The sequence below is a fragment of the Schistocerca americana genome, chromosome 4 (assembly GCF_021461395.2).
Source record: "Schistocerca americana isolate TAMUIC-IGC-003095 chromosome 4, iqSchAmer2.1, whole genome shotgun sequence".
NCBI classification, from domain to species: Eukaryota; Metazoa; Arthropoda; class Insecta; order Orthoptera; family Acrididae; genus Schistocerca; species Schistocerca americana.
The window spans coordinates 380,820,082-380,842,333 of record NC_060122.1 but is presented as its reverse complement, the minus strand read 5'-3'; the positions used below and the strand labels follow the sequence as shown (position 1 = coordinate 380,842,333).

The 22,252-nt window shown below is 41.4% G+C and overlaps 1 protein-coding gene across 2 annotated transcripts in view; it reads left to right on the top strand.

Annotated features, from left to right (window-relative positions):
- The window catches only part of LOC124612270 (segmentation protein cap'n'collar), a 383,857-nt gene extending 361,954 nt beyond the window's left edge, over positions 1-21,903 (top strand). For both annotated transcript variants that reach the window (XM_047140366.1, XM_047140365.1), the window contains exons 9-15: positions 11,546-11,879; positions 17,149-17,294; positions 18,435-18,626; positions 18,737-18,841; positions 18,952-19,139; positions 19,346-19,519; positions 19,758-21,903. In XM_047140366.1, coding sequence (XP_046996322.1) covers positions 11,546-11,879; positions 17,149-17,294; positions 18,435-18,626; positions 18,737-18,841; positions 18,952-19,139; positions 19,346-19,519; positions 19,758-19,928 — 1,310 coding nt within the window. In that variant the 3' untranslated portion in view covers positions 19,929-21,903. The remainder of the gene's footprint in view (positions 1-11,545; positions 11,880-17,148; positions 17,295-18,434; positions 18,627-18,736; positions 18,842-18,951; positions 19,140-19,345; positions 19,520-19,757) is intronic.
- Positions 21,904-22,252: the final 349 nt, after the last annotated feature.

Here is a 22,252-nt window from a genome sequence, read left to right as displayed (position 1 = left end):
CAGATGTTGTACGGGGGAGCGCGCAGCTATGATCTGAACGACGCCTTCAGGCGATTTCAAGTTGCAGGCCTCACCACTGACACCATATTAAACTCATACGGTAGAGGCGATGGCGGTGGTAGGTCAGAATTAATTACTGCCCTGAAACTGCACCTCTAATAGCGTATACGAGAGACACTCAGGAAAGGGCTTGCGTTCATTTGCTTTGATTTATAACTTGTTCCATTGCTTCCCGCGTCAAGCACCAGCTATCGTGGCAGGAGTCAGATGGCAGAGTTCACGGATTACGTTCCGCTGACAGACTAAGAATCGTGGTATGTCTCAGATAATGCACACAGTTGGCAGACGGATTAGATAGAACTGCGTACATTACCATCTAAAACAAGCAATGTCCAGCAATGACTAGCTGGACTTGACGGACCTGTCGACATATATCAGAATTTAGAGCTGTAGCCACAACTTGTGTATTCGGCAAAGCGTTGCTTTGAATAGGAATTTGGAACCCAAGCTCCACCAGCTAACCTCTGTCAAAGGTACTAGGCAGCGAATTGTGTGAGCTTACGAAGTCATTTGGGCGTATTGCAAATTAATTTTGCGCGCGTGACAGGACAAATGAGGCTCTACTTCCTCATTGTAAATAAAACTTGTGCGAGCTAATGTATGATCGGTGTTTCATGGTATGTGTGGGGCTGATCGTCCGGCAAAAGGCAGTGGGTTGTCGGTTTGAATGGCGTTTTGGAAATAATTTCCCGCTCTCGCTCATTTCTCTCAAAGTAGTGGGCATATCCTAGGAAAATAATTTAACGTAAAAAATGGTTCAAATGGCTCTGAGCACTATGAGACTTAACTTCTGAGGTCATCAGTCCCCCAGAACTTAGAAATACTTAAACCTAACCAACCTAAGGACATCACACACGTCCATGCCCGAGGCAGGTTTCGAACCTGCGACCGTAGCGGTCGCGCGGCTCCAGACTGTAGCGCCTATAACCGCTCGGTCACCCAGGCCAGCTAACGCAAAGAGAACTGGAATATACACACACAGTTTGAGGATTTCAAAAGAATTTAAAGTAATGACATGCCTACGTCATTCTTCCGCCATGATTCCAGCGGCTTGTCTATGGGATTTGACGGCGAAGTGTGCTCTAAACCTGCGTCATGCAAGTGTCAGAGAGCTGCCGTAAGCTGTTGAAATACCATAACGCAGTACTCCTCCAAACATTTTTCAGATTGCTTGTTAAATCGAGGTTTGCTTTGAGAGTAACTGCAGAGGGCCTTGTTGGTGGGTAGAAGTTTTATCAGTTTTGTTCTGTTAGCGTTTCTGTGGGTGTGTCTCCGCCGCGCTAGTACGGTGGTAATCGACCTCAGGGTAGCCGGCTCTAATTTATTGCTGGCGGGAGAGATTTACGTGATCAGTGTGGCCGATGATGGGAGGAAGGCAATGGCCTATATTTCTTGATCATTAGGATAACCACTGATGTCCACTGTTAGGTCACGAGTGCTTGTGACACTTCCAGAGACGATCTGCCGTCTGATGGGATGTTCCGACAGGAGTAGGCTGGGTCTCGGCACTGTTTGTTTCCGGCGGATATATTTCTTTGATGAAAGCTGCCGACTATTCTCTTTGTCACACACAGTTTTTAGGCTGCTCTGTGTAATTTATAAAAATTTAACCGGTAAGAGACGAAAGGACAACCCGTGTGCAGCTCATGTAATAGCGTATGGAATAACACTGCGTCTTGCAACGCACGCGTTTCCTTTTTATCCCACAACAACATCGTGTTTTAAATTGTTAGTAAATGCGATGTTTTTTAACTAGTAGACTAAACCAGTTTTTTATGCACGCATCATACTAATAAATACATTTAAAACGCACCTGACCGTCGTGGGAATAATTCACAGTGCAAAACTGATGGTAGATCAAATAAGTGACGCTTCGTATACTCAAAGCTGTGACCAAATAAAAGCATGTTTGTAATCATCAGACATCTATCGGAAGTTCGACTGTATTTAGATTGTGATCGCCATCCTGCTATTGCTTAGCAAATACTCGTCGACAGATTGTCGGATTACACTCCTTACACATTCAGCTTTCCCCAGTGATTGTCGCTCCTTACACATTCAGTTTTCCCCAGTGCACCATCAAATAGCAGAGAAAAATGCAAAGGAACGACAAAAAGAAACAAAAATACAACAGTAAGATAGTGTAGTTCGTAGATCATAAAAGCGCAAAAGCAAACAGAGGCTAGTATGGGGTGCTGCGAGAGCTGTAGGAATAGAACGTGGATAAAATATGTAAACAGACAAATAATGTGTTGCCGACATGCTTCCAACACCAAACTTGAAAATACTTAAAACAGAAAAAGAAAACCACAGCTTTGATTACCTGCACTGGCCACATTCAACTATCGGTATTCTAAGAAACCACTGCGGTATGTAACTGCTGAAACGAACTACGTAACTGTAACCAACCCTGCCAGACACAAAGCTGATAGCCGACGCGATGTTTTAATTTAACTGCACGTATTAGCGTCATGGACGGCTTCTGCAAAACGGAACATTTTTTTTAATACTATCCAGACATTCTGTAATTTTTTACAACGATCCAGACATATTTCGTAACTGCAGTGACGTAATCAACTTTCCTGTTTCCTTGTTTCTTGTAAATAAATGGAACGTATCGAGCGTTCTTGCGTAGTATACTACAACGTATGCAGTTTCCTGCGAAAAATTATAAAGACGCCGTAACATGTTACGCGATAAATCCCAATATCGTAAAAATTCGGTTCACTAATGATGCCTGTACTGCAGAAAAACAAACCCGAATGTAGACAAATAAACGATAAATAAATAAAAAGTCCTTCGAGATTGCCATGAAGTATGGGGCAGATAAAATTTATAACACTATTATCGTTCTACACGATTTCATTTGAACGTTATCCGCAAAATTATCATTTAGTCAAAAATTATTTATGAAAATGCAAATTACAGAACGGCGGACTATTATTTTCCATCTGTGTAGCTATTAATGTCTGTTATATTGTTTATTGTAATTTATTGCGCAGTAACAAGGTCAAGATTAATTAGTTACAGCAGATAAATCACAACGCCATCATTATGACTGCTTCTTAATTTAAAGTATTAATCATTTCATCATTTCACTGTTGTTTACAAACAATACAGCCACGCGGTCTAGGGCATCTTATCACGGTCCGCGCGGCTCACCCCGTCGGAAGTTCGAGTCGTCCCTCGGGCATGGGTGTGTGTGTTGTACTTAGCGTAAGTTAGTTTCAGTTGGATTAAGTACTGTGTAAGCTTAGGGACCGATGACCTCAGCAGTTTGGTCCCATAAGACCTTACAGCAAATTTCCAATTTTTTTTACAAACAATACAGATACACCATTACACAGAACTTAATGAAGTGTTTCAATCTTCGAACAACCACCATCCACTGTGTATTCTATGCCGCGTTGTCTTCAGCGAGCCTCAATGCGGTTTCCGCATCAAACTTCCCCTTCTGCGACACGCTAAAATGAACCCACACATGTCATGATGCGATATCCTTGAGTTTGCCGCGAATTGTGTTACTCTGTATTTTCTAGGTACTTTTTATGAACGTGAAATGTTCTTGTTACAGAAATTTGTCACGAACCATGCTTCAAGTATTGTGAATAAATTTTTCTTCCTGTTATCATGGGCTTCCAACACTTCGTCATAGCAGCACATTGCCAAATCTCGTGCTTCCGTGCTGCAAATGCCGTTTTTGGGCAGTATGCTCTTAACGTTACACCGTAAAAACTTCGTTAGGTAGTAAATGAAACATCAGCTATCGTCATTGCAGTACTTCAAGAAAGAAAGTGCCTTATTAAGAATATTTGTTACGACTTGTGTTTAAATACATTAGAATCTTTCGTGCTGAAAGGGCAATACAATGAGGGAGAGTAATTACGTGTGATGAGCGGGAACAGGAATACTTGTTTGCAGCGTTACCACTGAGCTGGATTTTTTTTTCTTTTTTTTTTTTCACCGTGTTTCGCATGAATCTTTGCTCTAGTCGACAACAGAAACCAATTCTTTGTCGCTGCTACCATATCGCTTATCTCGCGAACGACACGTGATCACTCACTGATAGCTAGAAGGTCGCTCTTCCCGTCAAATTTGCAGGTTTTCCAAGTTGGTTAACATTGTGATACTATTGCATTTTTATTGAGCATTGTAGTTTGACATCGGCAAAGAACGAGAAACGCTTAAAGAACAGTGAGTTGAAGACCTAACAACAGGGGATTAGAGCAGTCATTGTTAAAGCATCCATTTTGTAATTCACGGGGAAAAAATGATAATTATGACGATGACTACCAAGTAGGTATTTTCGTAAAACGATTCTTGTGAACTATTTATAACTATTGAGGCGACAGACACCTCAATCGCTGAAGGAAAAACATATTTTGCTCACTGGAAAAGTTACTCGTTTTCTCATTCTTATTTCACTTAGACATATTCAGAAATGATTATTTGAAAATATTACTCGCAGAGGTGCAGTGACTCGGGACGTAAGCAGAGACTAGGCTTATGGCTGCTAGCTTTCTGCGGAATGTCCCAAGTTTTTCATTGTAAACAGCGTCCTCAAACAGGATAAGAACATCTTCTCAAATGTTTCCAGCGCTAAAACTCACATTATCATACGGTGGTGATTCGTTCTTTACTGTGTTCTGCGTCTTTACTCCAGTCTTGCGCCGGAGAGTGGACATGTTTTGTTCGCTCGTCTTTGACCGTTAGTGACACTAAGCGCGTATTTCTTTTCGTTGCGTGTTATAAGACTTCCTCGAAGTCGGAGCGCGCTTGGGATGAATCATAAGTCACGTGGGATGCCTTCAGCTTGAGAGGCTGCAGCACGCTCATAACGCAGCGTCGGATTAGGTCATCGCCTACAAGTCTGACGTACGCCTTGCGCTAATATACTAAATGTGAGTCACTCGTTGACTCTTCGTCGAATTTTTCGGGGAAAACTTTGAATGTCGCCTCCATTTATATGTTCTCCGAATACAGTCAGTAGTCACTGGACAGCGACTATAATGATTCTACAGAAGGTGGACGTGATAATGCAAGTAACACGGTACCTTTGATTTGTTGAGGAAAAGTGACCGTTGTTTAATGTCTCGTCGTTATTGAGATCATTGGAGATGGAAGAGCAAACGTGAATGGTCAAGAAAGTGTTTAAGAAAGTGACAGCATCCACTATATCTGCTTTGAATTAATCACGGAAAATTCAAGATCTTCGAACGACGATTAATATTCAAAAATTTATTTGAATATTAAACTGGTGTTAGAATTTACACAAAAATTTGTAGAATCTTCATTTATTATCATAGAAACAACACTAAAACATATAAACTGACGGGAAAAATATCGCAACACCCAAAAAATGTAGAGTAATGAAATTCGGGAATACATTTGCCTATATAACATATTAGCGGGAGATAAACCATTGCAAACGTGAAATGTTGGTACATTGATAACCGGTATAACCGCCAGAACTAATGCAAGCACGCGAACGTGCATGCATTGTGTTGTACAGGTGCCGGATGTCAGTCTGGGGGATGGAGTTCCGTGCCTGTTGCACTTGGTCGGTCAATATCGGGACGGTTAATGCTGTTTGTGGATGACGCTATAGTTGTCGTCCGATGATGTCCATTTGTGCTTGATTGGAGACAGATATGATGATCGAGCAGGCCAAGGCAACACGTCGACACTCTGTAGAGCATGTTGGGTTACAACAGCAGTATGTGGTCGAGCGTTATCCTGTTGGAAAGCACCCCCTTGGCATGCTGATCATGAATGGCATAACAATAGGTCGAGTCACCACAGCGAGTTTGAGTCTAGGTGTGCGTAATAACTACGAGAGTGCTCCTGCTGTCTTTCGAAATAGCAGCCCAGACCACAACTCCCTCCAGGTGTAAATCCAGCGTGTGTTGCACAGACAGGTTGGCTGCGGGCCCTCAACTGGCCTTCTGCTAACCAACACACGCCCGTCACTGGCACCGACGCAGAACCAGCTTTCGTCACAAAGCACATCAGACCTTGTCCCTGCCCTCCAATGAGCTTTGTCTTAACACTACTAAAGCCGCAAATGGCTGTGGTTTGGGGTCAGTGGAATCCACGTTACAGGGCGTCTGGCTCGGAGCTGTCCTTAAAGTAACCGATTTGTAGCAGTTCATCGTGTTAGTCTTCTTGTAGCCCTTTTACACGACCTAATTCAAACTCAGTGAGAGTTTGATAATGGCGTCTTTGTCGCCTTAAAGCATTCTTGCTAGTATTAGCTCACCACGTTCAATCTCGAAGGTAACTAACGCTCGCGACCGTTAAGTAAGTATTTAAAGCAAACTTGATTTGCATGTTCATATGCGACTGGCGCGAAATTGAATATACATCACCTTTGAGGTGTAGAAACACGCCTACCAACTTCGTTTATGTCGCACAACTCCTTCTTGGTGTTTCAATTCTTTTCCGTCGGTGTAGTTAGTCATTCAATTTTACTGACCGATCGTGCTCACAACGTCGGCGCCCATTGGACCCAGCGCTCGGATAGGATGCTGCCTTTGTTAACACCATCGGTTTTGGCTGCTGGTGGAAGAACACAGCGTCACGAACACTAACTATGTACGAAGGAGAATCATTTGCAGAACGTGTAAGTAATGAAAACAAGGTCATTGCCAGCAAAATAGAGAAATTAAGTCAAGATGTACGAGACGAACAACGCGTTTCGTTTCGTACCATTACTGCTTGCGAAATATAAAGAAGGCGAGTTACCTATCTACGATGCAACAAGCTTTTGAAAACTCTGAATTATCTGTAAATGACGCGAAAGACTTAAACGATATCCATTAGCGGCCAGACGCTGTGTATGGATGATTCTGGTCTAAATCCGGACACTCACTGACACGTGAGCGCAATGAAGTAGGGGAAGGGAGATGGCGAAGTAATTAACAAGGCACAGCTTTCAGCTGTGTACGGTGATGCAGCAGGCGCGTCCGCCGCGTTCAGTGACGCTGCGCTTTCGGGCGAAGTACGCACACTCATTCCAGATTACCTAAACAAACAGTTGAACGTGACTGGCGCAAGCCAGTTTCCAACAGCGAACGGCGGTGCGCTGCTGAATAGCGCTAAGCGAACCTTGCTGTGTCACACGCGGCTGTTACCAGAAGGCCATCACAGAGCAGGCGCGGTTGCTTCGTTTTGTGCAGATACCGAAAAACAGATGGCACTTGAAACACGGTGTGCATCTGAATAGCCCCAAATCGACAATTAGAAGACTTTGAATGGAAAAACACTCCTGGAGCTGAAATTCTTTTTCCACCTAGATAGTGTGGTGAGCCACAGAGTACATTAGCAAACTGGGTGTTTCTGGGAAGAGTTAGATAAGACACTGAAGCTTACAACGTCACCATAGAGGTGGAAGAATCTCGGTTGGTCAGAAGAGGAAAGAGGATTCGCAAAATAAGTACACAAACGTCCACATATCCGTTGGTCTTTCATCTCAATGTAGGACTTGCGTTAAGTCAGAAAGTAAATATCAGGATCCGTGTTGCCATATAACATGCGATGGCAGCATCGAACATAAAAGCTTCTGAAAAAAGAATTTTCTGTGCCAAAAAAAAAAAAACTTCTTTTTATCTGGTCATATGCTGCAGGACACTTTGTATGTAACCTGCACTGCAAAATAGCTTAGCCTGCATAATGTAGCTGAACCATTAAATACCGGTAAGGGATTGTGGTGTTTTGATTATTGAGGATATTTTCAATGCAATACATTCCTCAGTACGTCACGAAATGTAGCCGAAAGTGTGGAGAAAACAAGAGGAAAAAATTCCAGCTTGACAAACTTGTGTAGTATACTATACTGATGTCTCTCGTAATGGTAGTCAAGGGCATTTTCCCTGGTGTTGCAGCAGATAATTTGAGGTTCTTTTCTATCAACGTGTAGCTGGAGTCAGCCTAAACATACACTGCTCGTCACGTCTCACATACGACGCCCATCGTCCACGGAAAGCGTCAGTTTGTTTCCCTTTACACACAAAATTATTTTTAAATCGTATTCGAGAAGGCAGTCCCATTATAGTCTAGTGTGTTATTGGTTTTATTGAGATGTATAAACAGAAACAGTAAAACACGAAGAATAATCGGTATTCCAGCAGCGACTGAGTAGCGCTTCTGCATTCAGCGTGGGCCAGGGCGGCGCTGTTTGTATAGATCATGTTCAACCATTTCGTTGTAGCTATGCATTGCACATTGGTGGCATCTTTTGATGTAACTCTTCCTCGATTATGTCAGCGTCTAAAATAATACGTTTTCTCTCGCCTGACGTCTGTGAGAGATGGAGGACAAGGCGAAGGCGAAGATCATTACCTGAGCGTATCACAGGAGATGCTGCTACAGCTTTCACGTAATGAGAGTTATAGCAGATAAGGCAATCAGACAGTGTGAAGGGAAATCCATATCATGCGAGGACTACGCAGCGGGCTTTGCCCCGTTAGAAACAGTGGTAGTAAGAAACTGAACGGAAGAATCGTTATGCAGAAACGTTCTTCCGCTTCCTGCGTGCGTGGTCTATTTCTTTTGTCTCCTTTTCTTTTAACAAGCTTTACCAACCCTGTTTTACAAATTCTTGCCTGCATCTTTCGTATTTCACTAAGCAGAACTACACCACAGAGAGAAAGCATGTCAGCGGTTCGCATTCTCTAGAATGTATGGCTCAAATGGCTCTGAGCACTATGCGACTTAACTTCTGAGGTCATCAGTCGCCTAGAACTTAGAACTAATTAAACCTAACTAACATAAGGACATCACACACATCCATGCCAGAGGCAGGATTCGAACCTGCGACCGTAGCGGTCGCTCGGTTCCAGACTGTAGCGCCTAGAACCGCACGGCCACTCCGGCCGGGCTCTAGAATGTAACTGCAGGGGCTGGACAAAAATATGGAAGCACCAAAACCACAACACATTACCATTATCGTATCTAATACAATGTCAGAAACCTGTTGGCATACAGAAGAGCTTCCAGTCGTCGCGAAATGGACAAATACAGGTCCTGAATGGTTTTCAGGGAAATGTTATACCTTTCTTCGTGCAAAATAATGATAAGTCAAGTTAACAAAGATGGAGGGCGATAGCGATCACGCACCCTTCTCTCCAAAGTAGACCATAAACGCTCAATAATATTGAAGTCCAGTGAGTGTGGCGGCCAGGGGACACGCGACAGTTCATCCTCGTGCTCTTAAAATCGGTCTAGGACGATGGGAACTATGTGGGTAGGGATAGGGGTCTTCACGTCTTGGAATACAGCATCTCCATTTGGGAACAGATCTACTATGGGATGGACTTGAACAGCCGAAAAAGTCAGGTAATCCTTGACAGTAACGCGACCTTGCATAGTAAACATGGCACCCATGGAATGTCATGATGTGGCTAGCGAAACCTTCACCGAATCCCCGCCATGTTTCGTTCTTGAGATGTAAACTCATCCAGACATTGGAAACAGTGTACATCAACACTCGTCCGATCAAATGGCTTACTTCCATTGCTCCGTAGTCCAGGTTTTATGGCTTCGTTTTCTTGTTACGGACATTTGCATCACGGATGAGCGGTTTTGGAATTCCAGCTCGTTCTGCTATTCCCTACTAATGGAGCCCCCTTCGTGGTGTTTTGGTGCTGACAAGGTTCGTAAATGCGACATTCTGTTCTGTAGAGACATACGGAGCTGTCGTCTTCTTATTTTCATGATCACTCAACATAATTTTCGCCCGCGTTATGACTGAGCAGTCATGTTTTTTTTTCCGTTTTCCACGTATGCGGTATAAATCTTCGATACGATGCCTCTTGATACACCAAACACTTCTGGTGCTTTGGTTACAGAAGAACCCACCATACAAGCCCCAACAATTTGCCCATTTTCGAATTGACTTAGCACCGACATAATGCCTCTCAAGTACATGGAACATTGTATTGACCATAATTGGCAGTTGCAACGTATAGAGGACATCGCACAGGAGCCGTTCGCGCTCAAGTTCAAAAGCGCAACCTGTTTGCTTAGCGGGCGTCTACATTTATGTTCAGTCATCCGTTTCTCGCGATATTTCCATATTTTTGTCCAACCCCTGTATTTCGTGGCTCTATAGTGTGGCTCTGGAGGGTTGAGAGTGGTAAATAGTACAATCATTTACATAGTTCCTTACGAACTTATTCAAGTTCCTACCAGCCCACTTTTATTTACTTATAATTTCTTCTCTCCGTAAACCCGGGTCCAGCTCAGGCGGTTTCTACGTGACTGTTATAGGAAATAATTCATGCTGGATCTCTACTACCACAATGACTTTTCTGTGGCTGGAGAAATGTTTCGCGACGAAAACTGAAGAGGTATCTAACGGTGACGTAACAGCACATGTTTGCGAAGTCAGCATCAGGAGTCAGAAGAAAGGCATTCTGGTTACATGGACCTCTAGTATTGCTATCCAGTTGTGCCCCAAGCAGGTAGTGTAGTGGTCGCTTAGCTGTCCGATGTTCTATAGGGCGTTAGCATCAAGGAGTTTACTGTTCTGAGATCGTCCAAAGAATGCCATTCCATAAAATTCTTGTTCTCGTCCCCTTGTTGTCATTCCGTAGTTAACGAAATTTGAGCTAAAAATAATGATTGTTTACCTTCATGTATTGAATAAAATATTCGTTATCTGTAGAGGTACATCGTCACCGACAAACACAGACATTAAAACTAACGTTTTAAATGTGAAGCCACTTATTCACTGTTTCCTCTTTGTGCAAGTTCCGTGACTACATAATGTTCATAAACTAACAAAGTTTGGGAGCCATTGGTTCAGCTTTAGCAATACACAGACACCCTTCGGGAAGCGGGCATATGTAGAACAGTTATTTACTGTATCACAAGTTGAAGCAACATGCATTGATCCAATGACTGCTAATGAAAAATAGAGTACGTATTTAATTGGAGTAAAAACTTGCTAGCGAACGGCACTCTGTTTCGTACCTACAGCATAGGTGCCTCTCTCGGTTAGTGAAGAGCAAGGTACAGTCATTGGGCTACAATGAGCGGACGTGTGCAGTCAGTTTTAGTAGGCAAAAATGTACATTTTCGGAATGAATTTGTCATGGATACTAAGACGCAATGAAATGGTCAAACATAACGTTCGTTCGTATACATTTCGTTAACATAAGACTAAAATTTCGTTTTTTTTCTTTTGTTTTCGCCAGCACCACTACCCTAGCGTCAAGTTGCACATATTCGAGAGAATAATGTTCCTGTAACACCACCATCTGACGATGAGCTTGTAGTGGCTCGAGTAATAATTAATGGTGCAATAAATCGTATCAGATTCAGAAAGCAAATGTTTGTATATCATACCGGCAGTTGAGATGTAGAATAGGTGTGTCCCTATAACACGAAATGATTGGGACGTTGAGAAAATGATACCACTGCACTATACCTCCTGCGTGAAACGCGCGAGCTCTTAGTGACTGAGTTGTTTTGTGTTGCGCAGGTATGTACACGATGCGCATGCTGGACTCGACGGGCAGCCCGACTTCTGCGTCGAGCGCCGCCCACGCAGGGGCGGCGGCTGGCGGGGCGACGACTGTGGCCGCTTCCGGCCCGGGGGCGGCGACGGCGGCGTCAGCTGCTGCTGCTGCTGCGGCGGCGGCGGCTGCGGCGGCGGCTGCAGCGGACGAGCGCATGGACGCGTCCAGCGACAGCGCCGTTAGCTCCATGGGCTCCGAGCGCGTGCCCTCGCTGTCTGACGGCGAGTGGATGGAGACTGGCTCCGACTCGGGACACACGGCCGGCGACCACTACGGAGCCGCCGACTACCACGCCAGGTGGGTGCTGCTCTCAGCTCACCGTATTCTCCGCGAGCCGGTAGGGAATCTCTCCACATCCTACAGTTGCTCTCTCTGACTCCAGATCCGTGTCCGCAGCCGATGTAGGAGGGAATCTGATGAAACTTTGCGCAGGTTTGTTGGCCAGTGTCTCTAGTATGCCTCTCGATCGCGTCTGAACGCACAGTGAGCACGTAAAGATGGCTAGAGCAACTCTCCTGTCAAGTGTGAAATGGGTGCTGTCATTCGATTTCTTCATGCCGAGAGGTTCCGCCAGATTTCAGGCAGATGGCACCAGAGTGCGGCAATGGTGCAAGAACTTTGAAGCAGCACGTACAGTCATTCACGATGCAGGCGGTCAGGAAAGGAAGCGTGTCTCAACCGGTGATCTTATTCAGCGAGTGGATGAGGCGATTCGAGAAAATCATCTAGTAAGAGCAATTCAGAATAAACGAGGAGGATTGTTGTTATCAGGCACGATCCTTCTTTATGACAATACTCGGTCGCATACTGCAGCTGCAACAAAGGCGCCCCTGTAGCGTTTTCGATGGAAAGTGTTTGACCATCCACATACAGCCCGGACTTCGCCTCCTCTGATTTTCATCTCTTTGCTTACATGAACCGTTGCCTATGAGGACAGCATTTTGGCACAGACAGTGAGCTGCAGACTGGCGTAGATAATTACCGGAAAGCGCAGGCAGCTGCATTCTACGACGAGGGTATTGGAAATTTGGTACAACGCCACAACAAGTCTCTAAGTCGGGGCGGCGACTGTGTAGAGAAGTAGCTGGAAGGTGTAGTTAAATTTTGCAAATAAAAAATAATAAATTTTCACTGAATTTTCCATTTCCCAACCGACCTGACCGTGAAAAAAGTCGTCTTATTTTTATGTATGACAACTATGCCTTGGAAATGGTATATGACAGGGATGTTGTCTTTCTATCTACATCTAAGAAGCAGTGACGAAGTGAAATAAATATTCAGGCATGGGATTAAAATTCATGGTCAAAGTAAGCCCAGGGTGAAAGGAAATCAGAATGAAAAGATATCATTGATACGATTCACTGATGCTGACATTGCTGGCATCAGTGAAAGTGAGAATGTAATAAACAGCTCAGTGATCATACACTAGGTACTGAGAGTGGACCGAAGAAAGAGGAAAGTAATGAAGAGCAGGAGAAATGAGATTAGTCAAACGGGCATTCTTGACCGACAAAAGTCTGCTAGTATCAGACATCGGTCTTAATTATATTTGAGGAAGAAATTTGTGATAATGTTCGTCTGGAGCACAGCGTTCTACGGAAGGGAATATAGGACTGTGGGAAAACTGGGAAAGAAGAGAATCGAAGCGTTTGAGATGTGACGCTATGGAACGATGTTGAAAATTAGGTGGGCAGATAAGCTAACAAATAAGGTACTTCGCAGAATCGGCGAGGAAAGAAGTATGTCAAAACCACTGACAAGAATAAGAAACGGAGTGATAGGACACGTGTTAAGCTATCAACGAATAACTGCCATGATAGCTGAGGGAGCTGAAAAGTGTAAAAACTATAGGGGAAGACAGAGATATAACAAACAATTGAGGACGTTGGATGAAAGTGCTACTGTGAGGTGAAGAAGTTAGCACAGGAGAATAAGTCGTGGCAGCCATATCAAACCAGTCAAAAGACTGTTGACAAGAAAAGTAAGTGTCCAGTTTTGTGACTGAACGTGATGGAGCACGGAGCCATTCGTTCGTAGATTGCATATAAGTATAACGCGCGTTCTTGAGGAAGAAGGTTATTGTACGTATCTGGTAACACCATTTTCTGTCACCTGCGGTGGTCTCTGTGGGCGCCATAAAGACTCTGCTATTCGATGGTCTAGGTACTTAGTCTGGGGTGGGTATTGACAGGGAATAAGTTAAGGAAATATGTGCACGAACTCTTCCGTTTATTTACAGTAACATTCTTAAACATGACTGCCTCCATATCCGAAGCGGTAAAGTCCATTTTTACGGTGACGGTCAACTCGAAGGTAAGTCGGTTCAAACACTGGAGATGAAACAACTGTTCTTCGTGAATGTCTGACTGACTTGGGGAGCAGGAGCGGTGGGTTACAGTTCTCGATCACTAGCGTTTATGTCAATATCCCAGGCTAAATTTCAGTCCCCTGCGCAATGTCTCATGGAGTGAAGGTGTGCACACCTCGATGGTGATCCTTTCTTCGTATAGGGGGCTTTAAGCTTGATAGCCCCCTGACTGCCATTCGAGAGGAGCAGTCTACAGACTGAATCCAAACACCACCATCAAAATTTGAGAGGTTTTTCAGCAATATTTTTTGAGTATTTTGATATGAGGGATACACAGTCTCCAGTAGATTGTTACAGGGTAAAAATGTAACTATTATTTATTCGATTTGTTGCCCCAGTTAGCTCTGTTTCTGTGAAAATACCTTCACAAAAATTTCAAAGCCTGTAATATGCAGTCATGTTATACGCAGTCACCAAAATGCACAAAACACACATTAGTGCAACAAGCCTCAGACAGATGCAAAAGTACTGTCATGTGGTTGCCCTCGCCATGGTAACAACTCAGCGTAGAGTCATTGAGCCACTCTGCTTTCTAAGCGTACATGGCAGATCTGTCATCGTACGCTTTCCATGTCTTTGGTCATCCTTAATTTGTAAATTTCTTCCTATTTTCCTTTATACCTTCCTTTATGGTAAACATGTTTAGAGTTTTCCGTGTGGTCTTGTTCCGTACTTGATCCTGTAATGTAACGAGCTCGTCCAGTCAAGTGTTACGAAAGTACGACATTTCAATGCTCATCGACGCGCGAATGGAAACTAAGTGGATCATCAGGTTACAAAGCAGAGTTATCCACTGTCTTCCCGTAAGTGGTGCATCAGTCACTATTGCAGCTTGTTCAGAGACCAGTACCAGAGCAATTCTCCCAACAAAGAAAAACTGCGCATATTTTTGGAAGAGGATATAATACGAAACCTGTGTTTTCCAGAGCATACACGAATTTTTGTGAGAAGCCCGCATGAGGGTATCGTTTGCACCAGATACGTAGATTATGATGGTTCAGTTTCCGAGAGGTCGTCTTCCTATCGACGCGGGTAGCCAACAACACATGTCATTGGGGATTTAAATCGAAATTATGTTGGTTTGACGGAAAAGTTCGTCAAATGATACGGGTGGATAATACTCATATAAATGACGGCTTTCCGTTCTCCCTGTACGAAATAATACAACAGATTCAAATTCTCGAATAAGGCAGGCTGTCATCTCTCCCCATCGCATTACTCTGATGTAATTTACGTGGTACACTGACTATATGTACAGCCGGCGCTCGGGTCACCAGATGTGAATGACCGTTCATTAAAATTGCTTCCCGTGACTGTGTTTCCTTCGAGTGATGATATGTAACCCAGAAAGCAGGCACCCGCTCGTAGGTCCAGTTATTCCACCGGCAACGTTTATCTAACGGATCTTAACATGCTGCGGTGCTGATTTTAAGCGCCCCGACGTCTGAGATATGCGCTCCTCACGGTGTAAGTAGGTGCATAGTAAACAAACGTAGAAATGAATCATCACGCAGAAGAAAGAGTTTGAGCATGTGCGCTCTCGCAGCACCTTTCTCAGAACGGTTCTACAGAAAATACAATCATCAACTAGCAGGAAACAACGCCACGTAGTTTGCACTCATGTTCATTGGGTCTGTGCCCCCCCCCCCCCCCAATCAGCAAAAATCTGAAATTTTCGGACCAACAGCGTGTTTTCTTTCAGGTTTTTCAGTCACCAACTTCCTCCCCCGAATGCGAAAATATTTTGTTGGCGCCCGCCTACGTAGGAAGAAACGATCATCATAATAAAATAAGAGAAATCAGATCTTGCACAGCAAGATATAGGTGTTCGTTTTTTCTGTTTGCTATTCGAGACTGGAATAATAGAGAATTATTGTGAAGGTGGTTCAGTGAACGCCCTGCCAGGCATTTAAGTAAGATTTGCAGGGTATCCATGTAGATATAGATGTAGATTCTGTCAACTACAGTAACCACCATAATGTTGGTCTTAAATGCTGTGCTTCATTTGTTGCTCAGGAATGAGTTAGAAAATATTTCCCATCTTGTCATTATAGGACCTTATCCTGTTTTTTCCCTGAAAGAAGTAACTTTACATGAGGTGCTTGAGTGTCGGATTTAATCAGAATAGGTGTTCAATTCGAAGTAAGAAATATGGTTTGTGTTCCTCATGGTGGCATAAGTACATAAACAAAGGTGCCTCACTGTTGTCTGTGAATTTCATTCTGTGTTTTGAACTTGCCACGTTCTGTATTCACACATCAGAAAACCGCAATAGAAAATTGTGCATATACTGAATGAGTCCATCCATTTGCAGATTACAGTCCCACAATGTTTTTCCATCAAGTGCGTCGAACATCATGCAGAATAGATATGGTAATCATTTTTTAGTCCTAGGTACAGTTTTGAGTATTGGAATGACCAGAGAATAATTACAACATAGTGGAACTGAAAGAGGCAGTGGGAAAACACACTATAAGGGCTTCATCAGCTCTGGTTAGCATTATATCTCGTGGAACTCATCTGTAGATATAAGAAACCCCTGAGAGGAACATGAATCGGGAAATGATAACAAATTAGTTTTCTCAACTTTTAAACGATGTGTGGTTCACCATAACAAAGAAACCATACAGAATAAATTTTGCTAGTCTCCAATAACAATACACTCCTACCTTTCAAACATCATTTACAGCATAAATGCAGCAATGAAATTTCAGTTTAGTAGGACATCTCCAAACATCTCTATCTGCTCATTGAGATCCCTCAGTTATTTAAAATGTAATTATCTTGCAGTTTGTAGCTGTCAACTAAGAGCTGCTACAGCAGCCAAATAACATTTTGTCTTAATGTGATAAAGTTCGATTGGTATGGCTAAGAAGCTGTTTTGCCAGTGATTCTTGTCATATTTAGGACCTGTGATTCTTTCAGAACACACATTTTCATTGTAACGTTTTATAGAGGAAAGGTATTGTGACACTTGCTCAAATTTTTCACGTAATTGTTACATACTAATACTTCATAATTACTATAGTTATTTAATGTTACTTTGTAATAGAAGAATAAAAAAACTGATAATCACACTAAAAATTGAGTAGTATTAATTAAACGAGACTTCACATTACTTAGACAAAATTACAAGACACAATCTTTATCATTTTAAGGCTGTAACAGTATGGTGACACAGATCTCATTTGTTTGTAGCAAGTACAGACCTTACGACTACAGCTACTCTGGTCGCCAGCACTCCAGTTCTGTCAGCACAGCTGAGACACAGCACCGCGTGCCACCCATGGCTCAAAAGAAACATCAGATGTTTGGAAAGCGATGTTTCCAGGAGCAGGCTGCAGGTAAGTTCTTGTTTAGGTTATGCAACTGAAGATTCAATATACAAAATAAAACACTCATAAATTTTCCTCTGTTTGGCATTCATGGTTTCAACAGTTCAAGTGACTCACTTGAGTCAAAGCTCTATATCTTCAATCTGTTAAAAGAAAACAAAAGTGCCAAGCATTGTTATTTTTACTAATCATCTTTCAGAATGGTTTACAGTAACAAATGTACATCATAAATATGAAAATGTGATGCTCATTGGAAACCTATAGACATTCCCTTACACCATATTGTTTTGCTAGGCCAAATGGTACACCTGCCAAGACCAGTGCACCCTCTCTTAGGGGGGAGATAAGGCTCATTGAGGAATTCTCATTATGGTTTGACATCTCATTTTACATACACTCAAAAGTTGATTTTGGTACATTATGTACAAAAAATGCAAATGTATTTTAAGCTTTTGCCAAAAATTTGTCCTATGTTCATATTTGTCGTAGTGCAAGATACTACTATTATTCCTGAATACAAATTTAATCCAGACTAACCCCATTCCTCCTTCAATGCAAAATAAAGGGAGTAAACTTTGCTACACTCATGAAAAGTCAGTTTCTTTATTTCAGTTTTTATGTCGGGCCATTATTTACATTGTGGCAATGTGTATTATTCTGCATAATATTCAGTCCCACTTAGTTACATTTTGGGTCTATGTTAGATTTTTCCTGTTATTAGAGGCATGGGTTCACCTTAAACACAATATTTTTCACTCTTGCATTATTTAATATCAGGTTTAAAAGCATGACAGATGGACACTATCTTCCTCATTATCACGAGATTATGGCACTACTATCACTGCAGTAGCTCTCTGCTGTTTGCATTCATTTCCAAACCACTGTTCATCTCATATGAAACCCTCTTCCACAATTTGTCAATGCTGCCATTGTCTGAGAAACCACTGCCTTCAATATATCAGATAAAGCAGTGGGCTTTTTGCAGAAGCTGTTGTTAAAGTGAGCACCATTAGTTTCCTTAATCTGAAAGTCTGAATGCTTACACTTTGTATAATGTTGCAAATGAATTGTTTCTTATTGTTTTCTGGTCACTACTGATCAATGTGAAAAATAGCACGAAAAAACTCAATGACAAAACTTGGATTGCAGGAGCAGCTTCTTCCTTGGGTAGCCATGGAACAACACCGAGTCTGCCACCAGCGCCTGTAAAGTATGAGTTCAGCGAGGCAGTACCTGCTGGTGGAAATGCATTTGGCACCCCATTGGAAGCTGGAGTTGCTGCTGCCAAGGCACCAGAGATGAAATATAGCTGCAGTGTTGAATTTGCAAGGCATCACCCAGGTAGAGCGAAGCACACTATACATCACACACCTATGAAATTTTTGCGTCTCACACATCTCCACTTGTGGTAACTAGTGTATCTTACTGCTATGTTGCTGGTTTTGTTGCAGATGTAAGACCATCTATTGACCACATACAGCACAATCATTCATACCATCTTCCTGCAGAAAGCACAGGAGCCATGCAAAGACCTGTTTCTAGAGACAAACAAAAAGGTATGAACAATAACTGGCTTCAAAATAGTATTTCTCTATTCCATTTCCAAAACACATATGCACTACTTAAATGAAAGGAGCAGCTTATTAACATTTGTCTTTTCCATCAGGTCGTAAATCTGACGAGGAACATCTGAACAGAGATGAGAAACGGGCACGAGCAATGAACATTCCATTGCCTGTGAGTGACATCATCAATTTGCCAATGGACGAATTTAATGAGCGATTGTCAAAATACGACCTTAGTGAGGCACAGTTATCACTCATAAGGGACATCAGGAGGAGAGGAAAGAACAAGGTAATAAAAGAAGTTCAGTGTCAGTTACTGTGGAGAATATATTTCACTGTCAACTGCAAACGAATTTGAAGTCTTGTTCAGTGATATTTGTACTAGTTTCATTTATGTTAGTAAGCACTGAAATTTAAACCTTCTCTATACACATGTGTTCACAAATTGGGGTTCTACTACAGTAAGTATTTATTTGGTACTTTTTGCTCTTGTAGGTTGCAGCACAGAACTGCCGTAAACGGAAGCTAGACCAGATTCTCAGTCTTGCAGATGAGGTCAAAGAAATGCGTGATCGGAAGAACCGCCTGATGCAGGAGAGAGATTACATGTTGGCAGAACGTCAGCGTGTCAAGGAGAAGTTCAGCCAACTGTACAGGCACATCTTTCAGGTAAAACAATACAACTGTGAATTCCTTTTTCTTCTTGTTTAATTTGCAGCTCCTTGCTATATCATAAACTTAGTTTCCTTGTGCCCATGAGAAAAAGTTCTAACTCTCAAGAAATCTTTTTGCTTAATATGGAAAAAAAATCTTGAAACCATTATACATACAGTTTTTGCTTGAATTATTCTTCCCAGATGAATATTTTTAGGTGTTTATAAATAAAATCTGCTTGTTCTGACTGTAGCAACTGCGGGATCCTGATGGCAACCAGTATTCAATGTGTGAATACAGCCTTCAGCAGTCTGCAGACGGCACAGTATTGTTAGTGCCTCGAGCAAATGCAACTGCCTTCCTGGACCCTGAAGCCACCACTGCTGCTGCTTCGTGCAGGAAGCGTGAGGAAGAAAAGGAGTGACCTCATGTTGCTGTAAGCTCAAACCTGCTCAGATCAGAAGCGTGACAACTTCAAAATTGGACACTGGAGCAGGTGCAAATTCACAGATGCCTGTTTATCTTGTGATTCATTGTGTTTCTGAAAGTAAATCTGTAACTGTAATTGAGATCTCACATGACAAGTGGTGTTATTGGAAAAAATAAAGACATTTCAAATCGGACTGTACTATACAAAATAGAGTTGTATATTGAAGGTTGTGCCTGTACAAATACATCAGACATCGTGAAGAGTGAGTCGCCAATGTTATTGATGGTTACATACAAATATAGTGACAATATGAATATGGGATTGCAATCAGTGGAAAATGTTACAAGCCTAGATTGGTGAAAAATTAAGTGTGCATGTGTAAAAAGGTAAATTATTGGTAACTAAAACTACATGTTTTTTTAAAAACCGAAAGTGGGAATTAAAACTAATACCTTTTTAAATAGGAGTGAATTTTACTGTATGATATGCGAGAATTATAGTGCTTGTTGGCATCCATTATTGCTCTTTTTATAATGGCATTTAACATTTCTGTTAGAAACTTAGCATTAAGTATTTTAATATATTTTTATGTACAATTTTCATTAATATTCTTCGATAAGCTATACTTTTAAGAACAATTTTGAAGTGAATTCTGAATAAGAGAAAAGCATCTGGGCAAATATTGTCTTCTAAAACAACTGAAGTGAGTGTACAGAAAATTGTGGAGGACAGAGCTAGTGAATAAAATATTGTGCCTTCTTTAAAATTTAAATTTTTCTTGAAACTAGTTTCTTATACTATACAGTTTATTTGAAGAATATCACAGTGCAATTTAGTGAAATACTATTTAAATAATAAAGATTCATGATGAAACATACTGATTTTCAGTTTGTTACTCTGTGCTATTTAGAAATTTAAAAAGTTTACAAAAACCCATAGTACGTTATGTCCATTGATGATGTCAGTGCTGATGTTCAGTGATTTTTATTAGTAGTGTGTATGTGAGGCTGTGAACTCACTTCATTCAGTACATATAGTTTTAAAATGTTTTAAGATTTCTTGTGATTCAGTTTTGTTGAGAATATTAGGTAATCTTGAAACTAAGGAATAGCAAAGTAGCTCAGCTAACACAAAGGCCTTAATATACATTGCTTCAATCATGCTCACCTTTTATACTTACAAAACACATAGTGCTTTTGAGACTTTTTTTAAACAGAAAGGAAAGTTATTTACTGGTCTGTATTGTCCCCTGGTGGCAATAGAGTTTACAAATAAATTTAATAAAAGTGTGAATATACAATTATTTTTATATAACTCATTAAATGGGATCATACGGCTAGGTCATTTATCTCAATGTATATACAATTTAATTAATGCAGATATGTGTACATTTCATATTTTATAAAGAATAGAGAGTAATTCTTAGGCAGTTGACATCATGTTTTGATATCAGCATTGTAAAATAGAGCAGCTGCTCTACCTGTATCATGTCATAATGTAAAGCATACATGCTAGTACTGTTCTTTGGAAATCCACATGTGCAGAGAAGAGTTCTTTTTTTCCTTTCTGTGTGTTGCACAACATTATGTCCGATTCAGTTGGTAAAATTTCTTGTGAATGCATACTGCTATGCAGATATTGTTTTATGTTCTTAAAACATTAGAACTAATTGCTGTAAAGTACCAAGTGCTTTCAACACTTCATAACAACTTCCAAATATTTATTAGTGCATTTAAATTCTTAGCTCACTGGGTTTCTTTATGGTAAAAATATGGAAAGATAGTGGACTACCTGTGTGAATCATTAACACACATTGTATATCTCTCTTTGAATGTCATTTAAAATAAAAAAAGTGAGTTTTATACATTGTTTCTTGTCACTTTATACCTACACTGGACATTTGCTTTACTTGGAACCCAGTGTAATCTCATGACTGTGACTGTGACAAAGTAAACAAAACAAAACAGTATATAGTTTTTGCTTTTTCTACTGTATTACCAGTTTTCAGGTGTTCACAAGCAAGAAGAAAAAGAATTTCTTGTTTAGCAGACATGAATGGAGAGAAGAAAAGTTTGACAACGCACATTAAATCTCCAAGAAAATTTATCTATTTACATTTTGTTTGCATGGAGCTATCATAATGATGGCTTTTGCAACAAAACTACAACTGTTGCAACTTACTATTCATTTCTTTACAGATGATAAGCTACTGGTTCATATTACAAGCAGTGTCTTAAAATTTATTGAATGAATATTAACATTTTTCAATCAGAAAAGGTTTCAATTTCATGTTAAGATCATTGTCTTTATATGCTAAT